This window comes from Tarenaya hassleriana, unplaced genomic scaffold (assembly GCF_000463585.1).
Source record: "Tarenaya hassleriana unplaced genomic scaffold, ASM46358v1 Cleome1, whole genome shotgun sequence".
Lineage (NCBI taxonomy): Eukaryota > Viridiplantae > Streptophyta > Magnoliopsida > Brassicales > Cleomaceae > Tarenaya > Tarenaya hassleriana.
The window spans coordinates 6,766,375-6,780,469 of NW_010960187.1; the positions used below are offsets into that span (position 1 = coordinate 6,766,375).

At 41.5% G+C, this 14,095-nt stretch overlaps 4 protein-coding genes across 11 annotated transcripts in view; 2 read left to right on the forward strand and 2 right to left on the reverse strand.

The window, feature by feature from the left end:
- Positions 1–91: 91 nt before the first annotated feature.
- Positions 92–2,680, reverse strand: LOC104816098 (ras-related protein RABG3a). The gene is made up of 7 exons (XM_010544769.1): positions 2,426–2,680; positions 2,257–2,283; positions 1,873–1,972; positions 1,623–1,769; positions 879–959; positions 647–792; positions 92–492 (listed from the first exon to the last, which is right to left on the reverse strand). The coding sequence occupies exons 1-7, from the start codon at positions 2,476–2,478 to the stop codon at positions 426–428; spliced, it is 621 nt and encodes a 206-aa protein (XP_010543071.1). The 5' UTR covers positions 2,479–2,680; the 3' UTR covers positions 92–425.
- A 166-nt stretch (positions 2,681–2,846) lies between these two features.
- On the forward strand, positions 2,847–6,627 carry LOC104816107 (tRNA pseudouridine(38/39) synthase). 4 transcript variants are annotated; one of them, XM_010544774.1, is made up of 14 exons: positions 2,847–3,072; positions 3,373–3,432; positions 3,525–3,673; positions 3,761–3,806; positions 3,906–4,016; positions 4,209–4,284; positions 4,385–4,481; positions 4,598–4,658; positions 4,744–4,874; positions 5,201–5,321; positions 5,794–5,917; positions 6,013–6,120; positions 6,248–6,328; positions 6,411–6,627. In XM_010544774.1, the coding sequence occupies exons 1-14, from the start codon at positions 2,983–2,985 to the stop codon at positions 6,500–6,502; spliced, it is 1,347 nt and encodes a 448-aa protein (XP_010543076.1). In that variant the 5' UTR covers positions 2,847–2,982; the 3' UTR covers positions 6,503–6,627. The 4 variants fall into 4 exon arrangements, with proteins under 4 accessions (XP_010543076.1, XP_010543077.1, XP_010543084.1 ...); XM_010544775.1 differs by having other exon boundaries at positions 4,430–4,481; XM_010544782.1 differs by having other exon boundaries at positions 2,981–3,072; positions 3,373–3,418.
- Positions 6,628–7,106: 479 nt separating this feature from the next.
- LOC104816122 (CST complex subunit CTC1) lies at positions 7,107–13,455 on the reverse strand. Of its 5 annotated transcripts, none has more exons than XM_010544797.2 (16): positions 12,308–13,444; positions 12,065–12,183; positions 11,914–11,988; positions 11,765–11,828; positions 11,583–11,645; positions 11,405–11,482; positions 11,096–11,296; positions 10,665–10,769; positions 10,264–10,539; positions 9,790–10,152; positions 9,156–9,701; positions 8,970–9,061; positions 8,664–8,862; positions 8,460–8,556; positions 7,794–8,116; positions 7,107–7,535 (listed from the first exon to the last, which is right to left on the reverse strand). In XM_010544797.2, exons 1-16 carry the CDS (start codon positions 13,379–13,381, stop codon positions 7,362–7,364), a joined length of 3,849 nt encoding a protein of 1,282 aa, XP_010543099.1. In that variant the 5' UTR covers positions 13,382–13,444; the 3' UTR covers positions 7,107–7,361. The 5 variants fall into 5 exon arrangements, with proteins under 5 accessions (XP_010543099.1, XP_010543097.1, XP_010543102.1 ...); XM_010544795.2 differs by having other exon boundaries at positions 8,970–9,064; XM_010544800.2 differs by lacking the exons at positions 7,107–7,535; positions 7,794–8,116; positions 8,460–8,556; ... (1 more) ...; positions 8,970–9,061; positions 9,156–9,701 and having other exon boundaries at positions 10,055–10,142; positions 12,308–13,449.
- Positions 13,456–13,561: 106 nt separating this feature from the next.
- The window catches only part of LOC104816147 (pentatricopeptide repeat-containing protein At1g34160), a 2,309-nt gene continuing 1,775 nt past the window's right edge, over positions 13,562–14,095 (forward strand). Inside the window, exon 1 of the mRNA XM_010544829.2 lies at positions 13,562–14,095. Within this exon, the coding sequence (XP_010543131.2) occupies positions 13,582–14,095 (514 nt within the window). The 5' untranslated portion in view covers positions 13,562–13,581.

Consider the following 14,095-nt stretch of genomic DNA (forward strand, 5'->3'; position numbering starts at 1 on the left):
AACATTTGCGAAAACCAGCGGCTCGGCCAAACGCAAACGCTGCTAGCGTCTGACAAACGCTCCAACGTAAACCGGAACACAAATAGTAAGGTGAAGAAAATAAAGCACATGTTGGTTTTTGGGGAATACCCACATAAAATTAATACTAAATGTTTGAGTATGGGTCATAGATAGAAGAAGAATGATCAAAAGAGTAGAACATTATCTCATGGCACTGGCAGGGAAAGAACAGAAACTGGACCATTGAACCGCATTGCCCCTTGATCGTATTAACCCAACCCAACCAACGAATACGATGCCATGGACCGATCAAGCGAAAAATAGCTTCTAAAACTATCCTTCAGCGAACCGAATGCACAAACCTTAAAAGAATGATGGCTAATGTGTCACAATGAATGTAACTGGCCCGGTGTTCTCTTTCCCATTCAGCAAGCGCAACCACCTCCTCTGGGCTCGGTTTCAGGAACAGCCTCTGGTATGCCTTGGAAATATCTATCATTTCCCCAAAAGATTTGGATCAGAAACGTTTTTTAGAAAGGAATGGAAAGAAACCCGTGATTCTATGCTCTCAAAACTCTCGGATTCCAGAACTAGACAATCCGACCATAGATCAATCGAGTCATTGTAGGGTAAAGAAAAATCTTACATATCCTGTTCATGGTCGTTTGCCAGGGCTTTTTTGGCGATGGTGAAGAATGCTTCATCGACATTGTAGTCTTCTTTTGCCGAGGTCTCGAAATAGGGAATGTTACCCTTTGACGCACACCAGTCCAATGCTTTCTTATCAGAGACCTGTTGTTGGACAGAAATTTTGATTAGACAGATGGAATGTATTGGAAATTTTAGGAAAACGGACCATTTCTTGTCTTTCTTCTTACCACTCGGCTGCTCCCGCCATCTATATCAACCTTGTTTCCAAGCAGTATAAATGGAAATGACTTTGGATCTGAGGGATTTGCCTAGGGCACAAGGAGATGATTCCATGGAAACACGACAACATTAGAAGTCAGCATATCTTAAAACTGTTAAGGCCAGATATTACAGGCCCAACATATCAAGCTACATACGCATGGCATGTACTTATAGATCATTAAAATGGTCGTAAAAATAGAGCAGACACAGCAGAATGTTTTGACGAATAAGTGAAGAGCCCGGTGAAGGAAATGGCCGTTCATAACATAACGAGCCCTCATATATGCCAGTCACTGTATGGGATCAATAATGGGAATAAACTACCAACAATATTCCACAGTGTGAGATCTTAAAGGAGTTGAGAAACTTCAACATATATGAAGACTACATAATCCATAGAGTTTCCCAATCAGTTTGAGGAAGCAGATGAAATTATGTTAACTTACGATGATTTAACTCCATGGATTATGACCTTAGATGGTCGTACAATCTAAAGAAACCTATAAAAACAGAGCTACCAGCCTAGCACACTTCTACTTCCATAAACTTATCAGGGATCAAACAAGGAAACCAGATCGGACCTCAATTTTACAACCTTGGGGAATTCTATACGCAAACAGATATATGACTTGCTAGCACTAGAGGGACAAAATCATCAACATAACCACGACATTATAGAAAATGGGCCATAAAAGAGGCATTCAGAAAACCTGCTTAAGAAACTCCTCGTGCCAATTGTCTAGCGTGTCAAAGGACCTCATTACATTGACATCGTAAACCAGCGCACAGCAATCCGCTCCTCTATAAAAGGCAGCCCCCAGACTCTGAAATCTTTCTTGCCCTGCAGTATCCCATATCTACAAACCAAACAGACAAGTCCCCACAACAAGATTCTTCAAGGGCACCATCATGGGTTTCGATGAAGAAACTTATATAACAAAACCTAACTAGAAACCCCACCTGCAAAGTAACAAGCTTATCCTCGATCTGGAGTTCCTTCGTGACGAAATCAGCCCCAATAGTTGCTTTGTACTGCTGACTGAACTTGTTATGCACATATCTAAATTTACTCGTTAAGGCCCCAAAAACAGTACCAAGAGAAATCCTTCCAAAGAAATAGATTCACAGAATCAAAGTACAAGAACAACACTGTTATCCAGCTCAAGCAGAAACACCATCAGAGTACATAATGTATCACGAACGCATCAACCGAAAAAGAACAAATCTGCAGCCGATTAACCCGGACGACATGCCCATCAAGTATTCGCAGATTCTGAAACTGTTTCAACAATCTCAAATGATTCCCAATCTTACAGAATAATAAAACGTTTAGTCGAAGGATACCGATTCATCAAGGAAGTCTTACCAACCCTGAAAGCGACAATCATGGATCAATCGATCATCAATGCGTCATATAACGAGAAAACACACAAATACACCCACAAGAACATAGTACAAAAATCTTCCATCTAAGAGAGAAAATGGCGAGATGGAAATCATAGCGAAACCATACCCACTGTCGCCGAGGACAATGACCTTGAGCAAAGTACGCCTTCTCATCGCCATGGCAATCGAACGAAGATATTGTCCAGATCCCGATGATCAGTGCGCTGATTTCAGTATATCACTGTGCAACGAAAAAAATTTCTTGGAATCCAAACACTAGTTTGCGATTCGAAAAGAATCCGAAGGAAAAGAAAAGAATTATCGGTCTTCCTTTCGTGAATTCAGTTGTTGGGGAAGAGCTGATCTAATATATTTTTTTCCCCATGAGCATGTTTCTTACATATAATTTAATATATTTTATATCTACTTCATAAAATTATGATTTTATTATTTAGAAAAAAAATTACGATTTTTTTTTAATAATATATGTATATATATGAAATAAATAGTTGTATGTTACTATCCATGTCATATAATATGAGGAATTAGCTGTAAATCATAACATTTAGATCTCAGCGACGTCGTTTTGGTGCTCTCAATAAACCCTTGGAATCAGTCTCGGAGCTTTGGACGATCGGTCGCCGTCGGAATAATTCGTCATCCTCCCGTCACCGGAAAATTACCATGTCCGCCGGAGAATCCGATCCCGACCATGGACAAGATTCAGCAGACGCTTTAAGATCCGAATTAGAGTTTCTGAGGAACCGAATAAAGGTTAAATTTTCGATTCTCCGTTTACTTTCGCTGCTTCGTGTATTCTGCTCTCTCTTGTCTCTCTGTTCATGTCTGAATCCATCATGAAGTTAAGCGTTTGATGATGAAACGCTAAGGGTATACAGTGTTTTGAATGGAAGCAGAAACAGGAGATTTCTCGATTGAGAATGTAACTTGATCTGCTTGTCATGGAGATATAATTTTCGGTTACTTAGCCCATGAAAGTGGCGATTCCACCTGCTTAATGGTGAATTCTGACAAATTAGTGTATCTGTTGTCGTCTATTCAATGTCTTATCAGGAATTAGAGATCGAAAATGGCAGTTTGTTGTCCCGGGTTTCAAGCTGTAAGTGTCAGCAGGTGGGCATTTCACTTGTATTAGCCTTTGTGTCACATCAAATGATTCATTCAGTATCACTAAGAATCTGTATGTGTTCATGTTTGTGTCATAGATGGAAGTGATGCATGAGGGTTTAGTTTCAGATGCTGGTAGCTTAGTTGTGAGAAGCAAGAAAGTTAGAACAGGAGATGTTAATAAAATTCCGAGCAATCTTATTGCGAAGAGATATGTGGCTCTAAAGGTCATGTATTTTGGTAAGAGGTGTGTCATATGGGTGATTTCTTTCGTGTTCTCTCCAAAAAACTTAGTTACCATTCGTATGGACAAGTGAATCTTTCATTCTTACAGGTTTTATGGTTTTGCATCCGAAGCACAGATGGAACCAACTGTTGAGGTGGTTTTTTATATGTTCTCTTCATTTTATTGGTCGGTAGAGAAAGATCAACTAGTACTTACTCGGTGATTTGCTTACACAATGAGTAATTTCCTGCAGTCAGAAATTTTTAAGGCACTCGAGAAGACAAGACTTTTGGTTGGCGATAAGAAGGAATCTTGTTACTCAAGGTGTGGCAGGACAGATAAGGGTGTTTCATCCACAGGACAGGTGGGTTGTTCGGGAATTCAACTTTTGCATTGGCACCGATAGCGGATATGATATAATTTCTCTCGGTTGTGTCCATGAAATCATAATGAATCATCTAATATTATATTTTTCAAAAACCGAATTCATGCGGTGTCCCTGCTATTGTTGGTCTGTGAGATGCTCTCTCATACACGTATTCATTGGTCGATTCAGGTGATTGCTCTGTTTATTCGATCAAAACTCAAGCCACCTTTTGAAAACATTGTTTCCCACTCGGATGAGCAAATTGGTGAGACTAACTATAGCTGCAGACTGACATTGTGCATACTATTTTTGTTTCCCATCATATATCACAGCTTCCCTATAGACTCATTCTTTCTCTTGTTTAGAGGGAGAAATAGATTATGTAAGAGTGTTGAATCGTGCTCTTCCAGATGACATCCGGGTTATGGGATGGTGTCCTGCTCCACTAGATTTTCATGCAAGGTCTGTCTCATTACCTTGGATTTATTTTGATCACATCCTTGGCTTTCAACTCCAAATCATCTATTGAAATTCATTGGAGGCCGCACTCAATATTTTGGGTTTTCCCTTTTGGCCAGGTTCAGTTGTTTGGCTAGAGAGTACAAATATTTCTTTTGGAGAGAAAGTTTGGATCTCTCGGTGCGGTGATCTATTCTCTGTGTGTATAAAGTCTGAGTGCTTAGGACAACAAAGGTGCTTATTTTCATTTGCTTTTCCCTGCCAGGCCATGGATATTGCTGGTAAAAAGTTCATCGGGGAGCATGACTTCAGGAACTTTTGCAAGATGGATGCGGCAAATGTGCATAACTACAAACGACGTGTTACATTCTTTGAAGTTTCTTCTTGTCACAATAGGTCGGATTGGGTAAAATCACCTTTGGACAAATTTCTCTTTCTCCTAGACTCCTAGTCTATGTTGGAGATATAATGCCTCAAAGTATTAACCTAGAATACTATTGCCTTAGCCAAAATATGGTTGTCTCAAATGAATTTTGCCCTAATTTCCAAAGAAGAGATAATTGTTTGTAGGGTGGTGAATTGGGGGGTTTCAAGTTTGAACCTGAGTGACATAGATGCTAAATGTGTCGTAACCATTCAAAGCTAAGTTTGCACTTTGCACTTCTGTTCTCTTGGCTGGTGTGAAAACCTGTGCGTGTTTTCCTTCATTTCTATGGTTACAGTTCTGAGGGTGATGATCAGCTATGTGCGTTTACAATCAGAGGTAGTGCATTTCTGTGGCACCAAATCCGCTGTATGGTTGCTGTGCTATTCATGATCGGCCAGGGTGCTGAATCCCTTGATGTAAGTGCTCAGGCGCCTTCATGGTTTTTTCTTTCCATTTCCGTTTTTTCCCAACCAATTCTTCATTAAAAATAGATTGGGTAATATGTTAGCTGTAGATTTAGTGTGTGAGTTTATGGCTGTAGCCTTTGTCTATGAGCTTTTGCTTCTTCTAGTTGCGAGCTTTCCACTTTGGCTCCAGTTCCATCGAAACATTTCTTTTTACCTAATTTCGAAAAGATTTCTAATTTTTCAGGCCTTAGTGATTTTTGACATCTCCATTCTGTGGCTTCCGCACTTGTTTAATGCAAATGGTGGCGTAAATAAACACAGCCAGACCGATTTTAAGACAATTTATACTAAAACCTTAGGATTCTTTGATGATCACATTTAGAATTCAATCCACTTTCATGACCTGTATATGGATCTATCCTGCTCCTTGAACTCTGTTTTCTGTTATTACATCTGAACATTTACTTGATCAAACACGCAGGTAATAGATTCATTGTTGGATATCGAGAGGACACCGCGAAAGCCCCAATACAAGATGGCTCCTGAAATCCCGTTAGTCCTCCGGTCATGCGAATTTCAACATCTCAACTTCATTTGTTCTTCAGGTACTTGGGGTTTTCTCGTATTGTTTTCAAAGTTGACGAACCATTTTCTCCTTCTTCCTCTTTCACAAAATTTCTCGGGCTGTGCCTATACATAGATGCCGCATTCGCGCTGCGCTCACACTTGAAGTGTGAATCTTTATCATACCGACTACAGTCAGCGATCTTCCATGAGGCTATCCAGTTATGGTTGCCTTCAAACAACGGTATATAAACTGCTCCTTATCATACCCTTTGCCCCATTATCTACCAAAGTTAGATGACTTGCAGAAAGAAATTTTCATTTCTAATGATGTTTTCCGGTTTTTGGTTTCGTTTTTCTCTGTTACATAGATCAGAGCTCTTGTAATGCCATGGACAGAAAGAAGAAAGGGGCGGTAGCACACGTTCCGATATTATCTCGACCAACCGAACGTAAGTCTTCTATGTCGCAGCAGATACGAATTCGGGGTTCGTACATCAGTCTCACAGGTTTCCTGTTTCAAATTTCCGACAGCTTCCTACGAAGAACGAAGGGCAAAGTTGGAGTCTAAACAACGACAGGCACATCCAGATGGAGCCACTGTGGGGATTTCAGCGACTGGCTGACTGAAGTCACACAAGTTTTTTTTGCTAAATCCCCTGTTTGCTGTTGTATGGTATGTTGTCAATTATTTTCAAAAGTAGAGTTGGATTCTTCCAATATATAAATGCCCCTTTTATAAAGTGTTTTATTCTACCTGTTTTTTTTTTAATGTAATAATTTGAAATTTTGACAACACTTGAGTTGATGGGGCTGCAATCGAGACCGCAAATCCCTCCAAAAATAGGGGCACGCCGATTCAGATGGCGAGCACACGGTATCCTTTAGTAAAAGGCGAAAGAATAGTTCGCTCTGTGCTCACCGCACGGCTTCCGTGAGAAACATCCACTGCTCCAAAGCCTCGTTTTGTATGAACTATTTGCTCCGCACGCTTCTGTTCTTGTCCGATGTGGGATAGGGCACTATGACAAAAGCAGCCCTCTTTTTTCATTATTTTACATTATATGTAATGTATATAGCAACCAACCGAATCCTTTAGGGAAGACAATAAATCTCATGTTGATTTTAGAATGAATTAAATTGCTTGGTTCATCGCATTAACACAGTTAAAGAAATTTGAAATTTGAAATTTTATAGAAATTAGAATTTATATAATTGAGAAAAATGGGATTTAATTAACTAAACAAAAATTGGAGTTGTAATAATTTTTACACACAATCATCAACGATACACCAAAGATAAAAAGGGAAAGCATTTTTTGTTAACAAAAGGGTAAAGAGACGCAATCATGGACCAGAACGCAATTACAATTACAAACGCTGTTATACAGACTCGAGTTTGGTGGAATCATTGATAGACAAACGCGAACGCGAACTCGAACGCAATCACGTGAATGGCGGTGATAATATGTACTACTATACTATCTCACCTGTTAAGCAAACCATGAAGCAAAGTATTGGCTCGGGCCAAGGGATCCAATCTCGACACTTCAGTTCCCCAAACATTCGGCAACGGAAGCTTTGTCGTTTTCATGCCCACGCACTGTTCCCTCTCCACCCTCCTTATCGCTTCCCCGTCCATAGGCCTCGCCTTAACAGTCTGCTAACGAGAAGCGAATGTAATGTGTAAGAGCTCTGAAAAACCCGTGGCCCGGGTTCTCCGACGTCATGAACCCAACTAACCTCGTGCTCGGCCTCGACCAGAGTACCCAAATTTCAGGTACCCAAGGGATGAATACCCGTTCGGATACCCAGGTCCATTCGGGCCCATATTCCAACAACTAGGACCAATTTCATTGGCAAGAACAATTTTGAATGCAAAATGATGGAGAAGGAAAAGGGGTCGAAAAGTTTTTACCCAAATGTTGGGGCCACTGATGCCGTTTAGCAAGAGGTGCTTGATGAACTTATCATCTGAGTCGGTGAGAGGCTGATTTGAGCCAACGGAGATTGTGACATCTTGAAAAAGTGTATCAACCTGTAATCCCTTGCTCTTCACCACAAGTTTGTTGTGCTTCCGAAGAATTCCTTCGAGATGGTACGACAGGTTTCTCCGGCCACTGTCCCTTCTGTTCCATGTTTCACTGTAAATGGCTTTCTGAGGGATCTCTTCATGCAGCCTTAGAAGTGTGTACGCCCTTTTCCCGCTTGCCCAGCATAAACAAGTGGATGATCCATCGTCTGAACCAGTAAAAGCAGAAGCCAAGAAAGGAGAAAGAGTGAGCAATATATATATATATCAAACAAATTGTGAGAAATGGGTATTCTAGGACATACCAAGAGTAGATTCATTATATATCCGACGCAATCAGATAGAGGAAAACAGAAAGAAGAAGAAACAAACAATGAAAGCAAATAAAAAATAAAATATAAGACAGTGCCACTTGATCGAATTGTGTATAAATCAGATGCAATTTTCCGCACTTAACTCTGCACAGTAATTTTTCGGCTGATCTTCCTATAGTTGAACGAATCCGTATTATATGCCCTGCTAGTCTTCCCTACAAGAAACGAGGTGACTTACCTATCACAAATCCGGCAAGTGGAATGTCGATAATTTGTCCAGATTGGTTCTCACTATTTAAACTCCTTTGGAGGATCAAAAGATGAACCAAGATAACCTGTTGCATCAATAAACAGTGAAGCATAAGTCTGAAAGTAAGGCCTCTGAAACAAGTCATCGAGAGGAGGAATAAAACCGATTTTGTTATAATTCACCAAAACATGCCTTGCAGCTCAAGTTTACTGCCTGATTATCCTTGTCTCCTGCTAGTAAATCACAAATTAAAGCGCCTTTGAGGGACACATCGCTGGGCAAACATGAAGAAACTACACCAGTCGGATCCTTTGTGACCGGTTGGTCAGTTGCTTTTAGCGAGTTTACTTTGATGAAAGATGCTGGTAGCAGCAGAAACTGCTGTTTCTCCCTAGAGAAACAATAATGTAAGCTTTGAGGGTGTTTCACTGCTTTAGAAAAACCGAAGTGAGCAATAGCTGCTTCCAAACAATACTCAGTTGAAATGCAGTGAGGTACCTCAGTCCAAGAATCCTGTAGAATGATGCATTAACACCAGGACCAAATGCAGTGAGGTACGAATGCTTGCTCAGTGAACCAAAAACCTTTACCTGCTAAGCAAACAGAGGAAGTTAGGTAAGAGCTACAAGATACAGTTCATCACTCAGGTTAGGTGGAGAAAAGAAGAATATAATGTGTACTCACGTTTTGTTGATTGACTAGAAGATGAATGCAATACTCAGTTGAAATGCCAGTGACAGAAGTCTCATCCGTATTGATTGCTACTACATCACCGCTAAATGATGCTAAATTTCCTTCAGGAAACACACTGCTTGAGGGAGAAGTCATAGAAGTCCACCCATGTGTGGTCATTGTTCCCCGAGCAAAAACTTCTTTCTCCATTGGTACTGGCCTATTAAGGTCTTCCAAGTCTTTGAGATATACAGAAAAGAGTCCCCTTGCATCTTTAGAGAGACGAAGTGAAACATCTGAACAAGGTTGCAGGATCGAAAAATTCGATTGCGGCTCCATTGGTTGAGTTGGCGAACTTCTATCTTGTCCATTGGTTAATGGGGAATCATCTGTCGATCTGCCATGTGTGTGAACTTCATCAAAGATAAAGTCCAGGCTCCAGATATGTGTTTTCGGTCTAAAAATAATTTTGTCATTGTTAAATATGGCAGATTGACCAAAACAAAAAGAATCTTCTGTGCTATGCTTCATCAAGTAGCACCGACCAATCTGCAACCCCTGTGATGAGAATGTAGAAGTATTATTCAGCTCATATAATTATTGCTATGCCCTCACAGGAATCAAATGGTAAGAGATGAAAACTTACATAATACTTTTCCCATTCAGAAATGAATTCCAGCAGGACCCTTTTAACACTCTGTTTGTTACTGCTTCTGTTGTTCTTAGCATTACACAGAACTCCTGATGTGACTAAACTGTGATTACTAGAAGTTCTGATGGTCACCTGACAGGAAATTTCATGGGCAATACTTGGAACTGACGATCTTAGTTCCCTCTGTGATGTATCTCCAGTTTTACATCTCTTTCTTGGATGTTTTTCTGGGGAAGTTATGCCTTCATGATGTTGCACTGGAGCCATGTCTCCATTAACCGCAGAGCAAACGAGATCCCATGGGAAAATTATAGCCTCTATGAAAACAGAAGAACTCTTTGGCATCACTGTACCAACCTAATACAAGATCGACACCCGATTAAAAAATATGTAAAATGTTTTCTCTCTCTTGGCAGGAGTGTTAAATAAGAATGACATTAGGGATATCTTTAAGCAATAAAACCATACGTTTTGCAGTACTGGAAATTTGTGGGTCACCCTAAATATATGAAAGGATCCACCATCGAGCTCATTGAGATGATTTCTCCAGCCTAACGAAGGATCCAAGAGAACATTTCTGCAACCTGCAGAACTGAAGCACAGGGAAAGACACACTGGCAAGGTGCTTTCCACAATTGACGGAGTGTGACTAGCCACACTTCTGCAGGAAAAGGGCTTGCAAAGAGACGGCAGGTGAAGCATAATTTCAGGCGAGCCCTCAATAATGAGGCAGTAATCAGCAACCTGAGACAATCAAGATAGAATAAAATCTAATATATTATGGCCAACAGGAGAGTCGGGAGATTGATACCATCCCAAATATGCCAGGTGGAAGAACAAAATGCAATTTGAGATACACAATTTCTTACCTCATATATTTTGCTGGCACTCAAATTACTCGGAAGGTCTGGCACCAGAACATCAATGTAGGCAATTCCGTCATGCAATTGTAGTCTTCCGGAAGAAGATGAAATCTATTAAGATGAATAACATCTCAGCCAATCTACAGAAGCAATTATCTTTCTAGCGTACAATGGGTAGAAAATGAGAAATCTAATTACACAGTACGGTTACAGAGCATTTTCTGCACTCTGGGTAAAACATTCATCCATATAACACATAAAACCTATCATCAAGGAGACATCTAAATACTCTGATGACAAACAACAACAACGAGGAAACATATATGTAAATATTCATGTAAGCTGCAAGCTTCTAGACACCACAAAGCCATACACAAGGAAAAAGATAAAAGTAGAAACAGTTGTAGTTCGGAAACCAAAAACAGAAAGAAAATTACCTTTAATCGTCCAAGCAAGATGACACCGATATCTTCACTTCTAAGAATCTTTATGGTTGAAAGACCATATCTCTTCTCCACAGATGATGGATGGCTAAAGCAATTATTAGTACCAAACACACTGCCATCTTTCTTCAAACGTACAAGACATTCATTCAGCATCGCATTGTAGTGTTGGATGAAACTTGAGACTGGCATCACCTACTTAACATAAGATCTAACAGGAATCACAAAACTGTTTAACATGCCAGCCAAACAGATGATAACTGATGCTAATCTAACCACAATCTATGAGACCCCTAAACTCACCAATTTCAGGCTGCAATCATGAGGCTCACAGATCGGGCCACATGATTCACGCATGCAGAATTCTGGAAAAAGCCCAGGCTGTGAATTTAGAAGAGAAAAAAACCCTCATTAACATGGACGCAGCCCCAGTAAGAGTATAAAGTTATATATTCGTCGAACTTTGAGTTTACCAACTTACCCTAGGTTGAAACATAGACGACGGTATATGTGACTCTACATATATCTTCATCACCTCATCCGTCTGATGACACCTCGCAAAAATGATGAAGATCATAGAGCTACAACAAAGGAGAAAATGAAAAGGCTAGGAGAAAAACAAAGAACCGTGAAGTTCTGCGATGGAAGCAATATGTGAATTACCTGATACGACCCAAAGATTTCCTTTTCAGATAATTTCTGGAAGCATGACATGACGAGTAATGCCCTGCAAACAATAGTATTGAAACTGTATCAAACAACTTGAAATCGATTAAAAAAATTATTGGCAAAATGGTCAGAGTGAAACCTACCAAAATCTTGCAGGAAATGACAATGAATCGATGAACTGTCTCAGAGAACTCTGCCTATGAGACTCTATAAGACAACTGCAGCACACATCGAATGAGCTGCCAGGTATAAGTAACAGCATCCAGGATTCAAAAGTTTTATAGCAAGCCCTACCACGTCGCAAAAGGAGAAAAATCCTCAACTGTGATACTGGTCCTGAAGCACGCCCCAAGTATAAGCAATTTTCCGCAGGGAAATTTGGTATTTACAATATGCACATTTCTAACATGAATCTGCAGCAAAACAAAAAGTTCAAAGACCTAAAGACTAACGTCCAGAAAGAAAGTAATCAGATTCCTATGCCCAAACAAAGGAATGCATCACATTGCTAAAACGAACCAAGAGCAAATTTCTTACAAGAGAACCAGCTCGAACACTGTGGGGCCGGTGATGTGTCCGGTCTGTTAGTAAAAGCCAAACATCTTCATCCAGTTCAACAAGTTTCCCTCCCATGAAGACACCTTTTACAATTCCGAGGTAGGATCTGCACTTGCTTCTCTTCTTGAAAACAGTTTTAGATCCATGCCCTTTCTCTAAGAAAGGGGGTAAATGAAGAACAGATTTCTCAGTTGTAACAAACACCAACAGAGAATCACTTTTACTTACATAAACCAACTTCTTCTTCATGCCCGATAAAGCAACAACACTGCCAACGAGCTTTGTTATCACAGGGTGCCAACGGGCAGCCATGGAACCACAGAAGTAAATAAAGACGGGTTTAGCAAAAGAGTGACCATTATCCACCGATTTCAACATTGGTTTCGCACTGCATAGCTCACACTCACAAGCCATGATACTGACTAAAAATCCGCGAAGGTTTACAGGACAACTGGAATCCTCCGACTTAGCACTACCACGACTGGAACAAGGAACAATGGACACGGGGCTGATGGATTCTACGACACCATGGACGCCATAACGGGACTTTGAATCACCTTTTTGTCGTGAACGCGAACAAGTATCCAACGGAAATGAACCTATACCTGAACACCGGTCTAGTGACTTACCGGTATCCAGAAGCTTCCACTTGATGATCTCCAAAAACCCACCACCGTGCTCCATAGGAAGAAAATTCCAAGCGAGAACACAGACTTTCTTCCCAATCGCGCGAACTTCGAGGCCAACGACGTCACAACATATGGTCGAGTTATCATCGGAGAATCGGAGACAGTAACCGTTCGGACACTCTAAGGTTCCCGATGGAAGAGCTAGTGTCCCGACAAGGATCGCGGTATAGTTAAAGGGCAGAAGAACCTCAGAGATAACTTCTGAATCGGCGGAAGATGCCGGCGATTGAGGATAACGAGCTCCTGATACAGAAGATGAGTGGGAATTCGGTCGACAAGCTGAGAAGCAGAGAGAGGATGCGCCGGTGACGGCCCGACCGACATGGACAAGCTCTGCAACCGTGACGACCGCCGGACCCTCCATTTCAGGAGCTGCGCAGATGTCGGACCACCGCGACGGCTCGTTGCCTCGGAAAGTCTGAAATCAATGGCGGAACAAAAAGAGTAGAAAATGCAACATAGCGGGAACCCGAGAACCGACCCGATTAACCAATGGACCCGGCCCAGGTTCATGTTCCTTTAAAGAGCACCAACTTCATGCCGTTTGTGTGTTCCATCAATGGAATGGTTAACGTTTTAATGATTCGGATCGGGGCTTGTATAAACCCCAACTTCACACCGTTTCAGTTTAGAGTAAATGGAATGGCTCACGTTTACATCGAGACGCTGATACAGAGATGCAAAACCCTCGGCCACATCAAGCAGATCCAAGCCCACCTCCTGACGACTGGTCATTTCCAATTTTGCTCTCTCCGATCGCGCCTTCTCGACCTCTGCGCCGTCTCGCCGGCCGGCGATCTTGGATTCGCCGTCGCGATCTTCCGACAAATCCACGAGCCTCTCACCAATGACTGGAACGCCATCATCCGCGGCCTCGCCGCGGGTCCTGAGCCGTCACGCGCGGTCGCGTGGTTCCTCTCCATGTTGCGCGCTTCTTCGTCGTCTCGGTGTAGAGTCGACGCGCTAACATGCACCTTCACTTTGAAGGCTTGCGCGCGTGCGCTTTGCTCGTCCACAACCGTGCAGCTTCACGCGCAGACCAGTCGACGTGGGTTGATCGCTGACGCGCTTCTCTACA

What these genes read in the sequence shown, in the direction of transcription:
- LOC104816107 (XM_010544774.1), top strand. Translation starts at nt 2,983, where the DNA reads ATGTCCGCCGGAGAATCCGATCCCGACCATGGACAAGATTCAGCAGAC. An exon ending in GTCATGTATTTTGGTAAGAG is followed by an intron (nt 3,674 to 3,760) that starts GTGTGTCATATG and finishes TCATTCTTACAG; the next exon opens with GTTTTATGGTTTTGCATCCG. An exon ending in CCACTCGGATGAGCAAATTG is followed by an intron (nt 4,285 to 4,384) that starts GTGAGACTAACT and finishes TCTCTTGTTTAG; the next exon opens with AGGGAGAAATAGATTATGTA.
- LOC104816122 (XM_010544795.2), bottom strand. Translation starts at nt 13,381, where the DNA reads ATGGAGGGTCCGGCGGTCGTCACGGTTGCAGAGCTTGTCCATGTCGGT. An exon ending in ATGATTGCAGCCTGAAATTG is followed by an intron (nt 11,297 to 11,404) that starts GTGAGTTTAGGG and finishes TATGTTAAGTAG; the next exon opens with GTGATGCCAGTCTCAAGTTT. An exon ending in TTCTAGTCAATCAACAAAAC is followed by an intron (nt 9,065 to 9,155) that starts GTGAGTACACAT and finishes CTGTTTGCTTAG; the next exon opens with CAGGTAAAGGTTTTTGGTTC.
- LOC104816098 (XM_010544769.1), bottom strand. Translation starts at nt 2,478, where the DNA reads ATGGCGATGAGAAGGCGTACTTTGCTCAAGGTCATTGTCCTCGGCGAC. An exon ending in ATTGTCCTCGGCGACAGTGG is followed by an intron (nt 2,284 to 2,425) that starts GTATGGTTTCGC and finishes TGTCGCTTTCAG; the next exon opens with GGTTGGTAAGACTTCCTTGA. An exon ending in ATGGCGGGAGCAGCCGAGTG is followed by an intron (nt 793 to 878) that starts GTAAGAAGAAAG and finishes GTCCAACAACAG; the next exon opens with GTCTCTGATAAGAAAGCATT.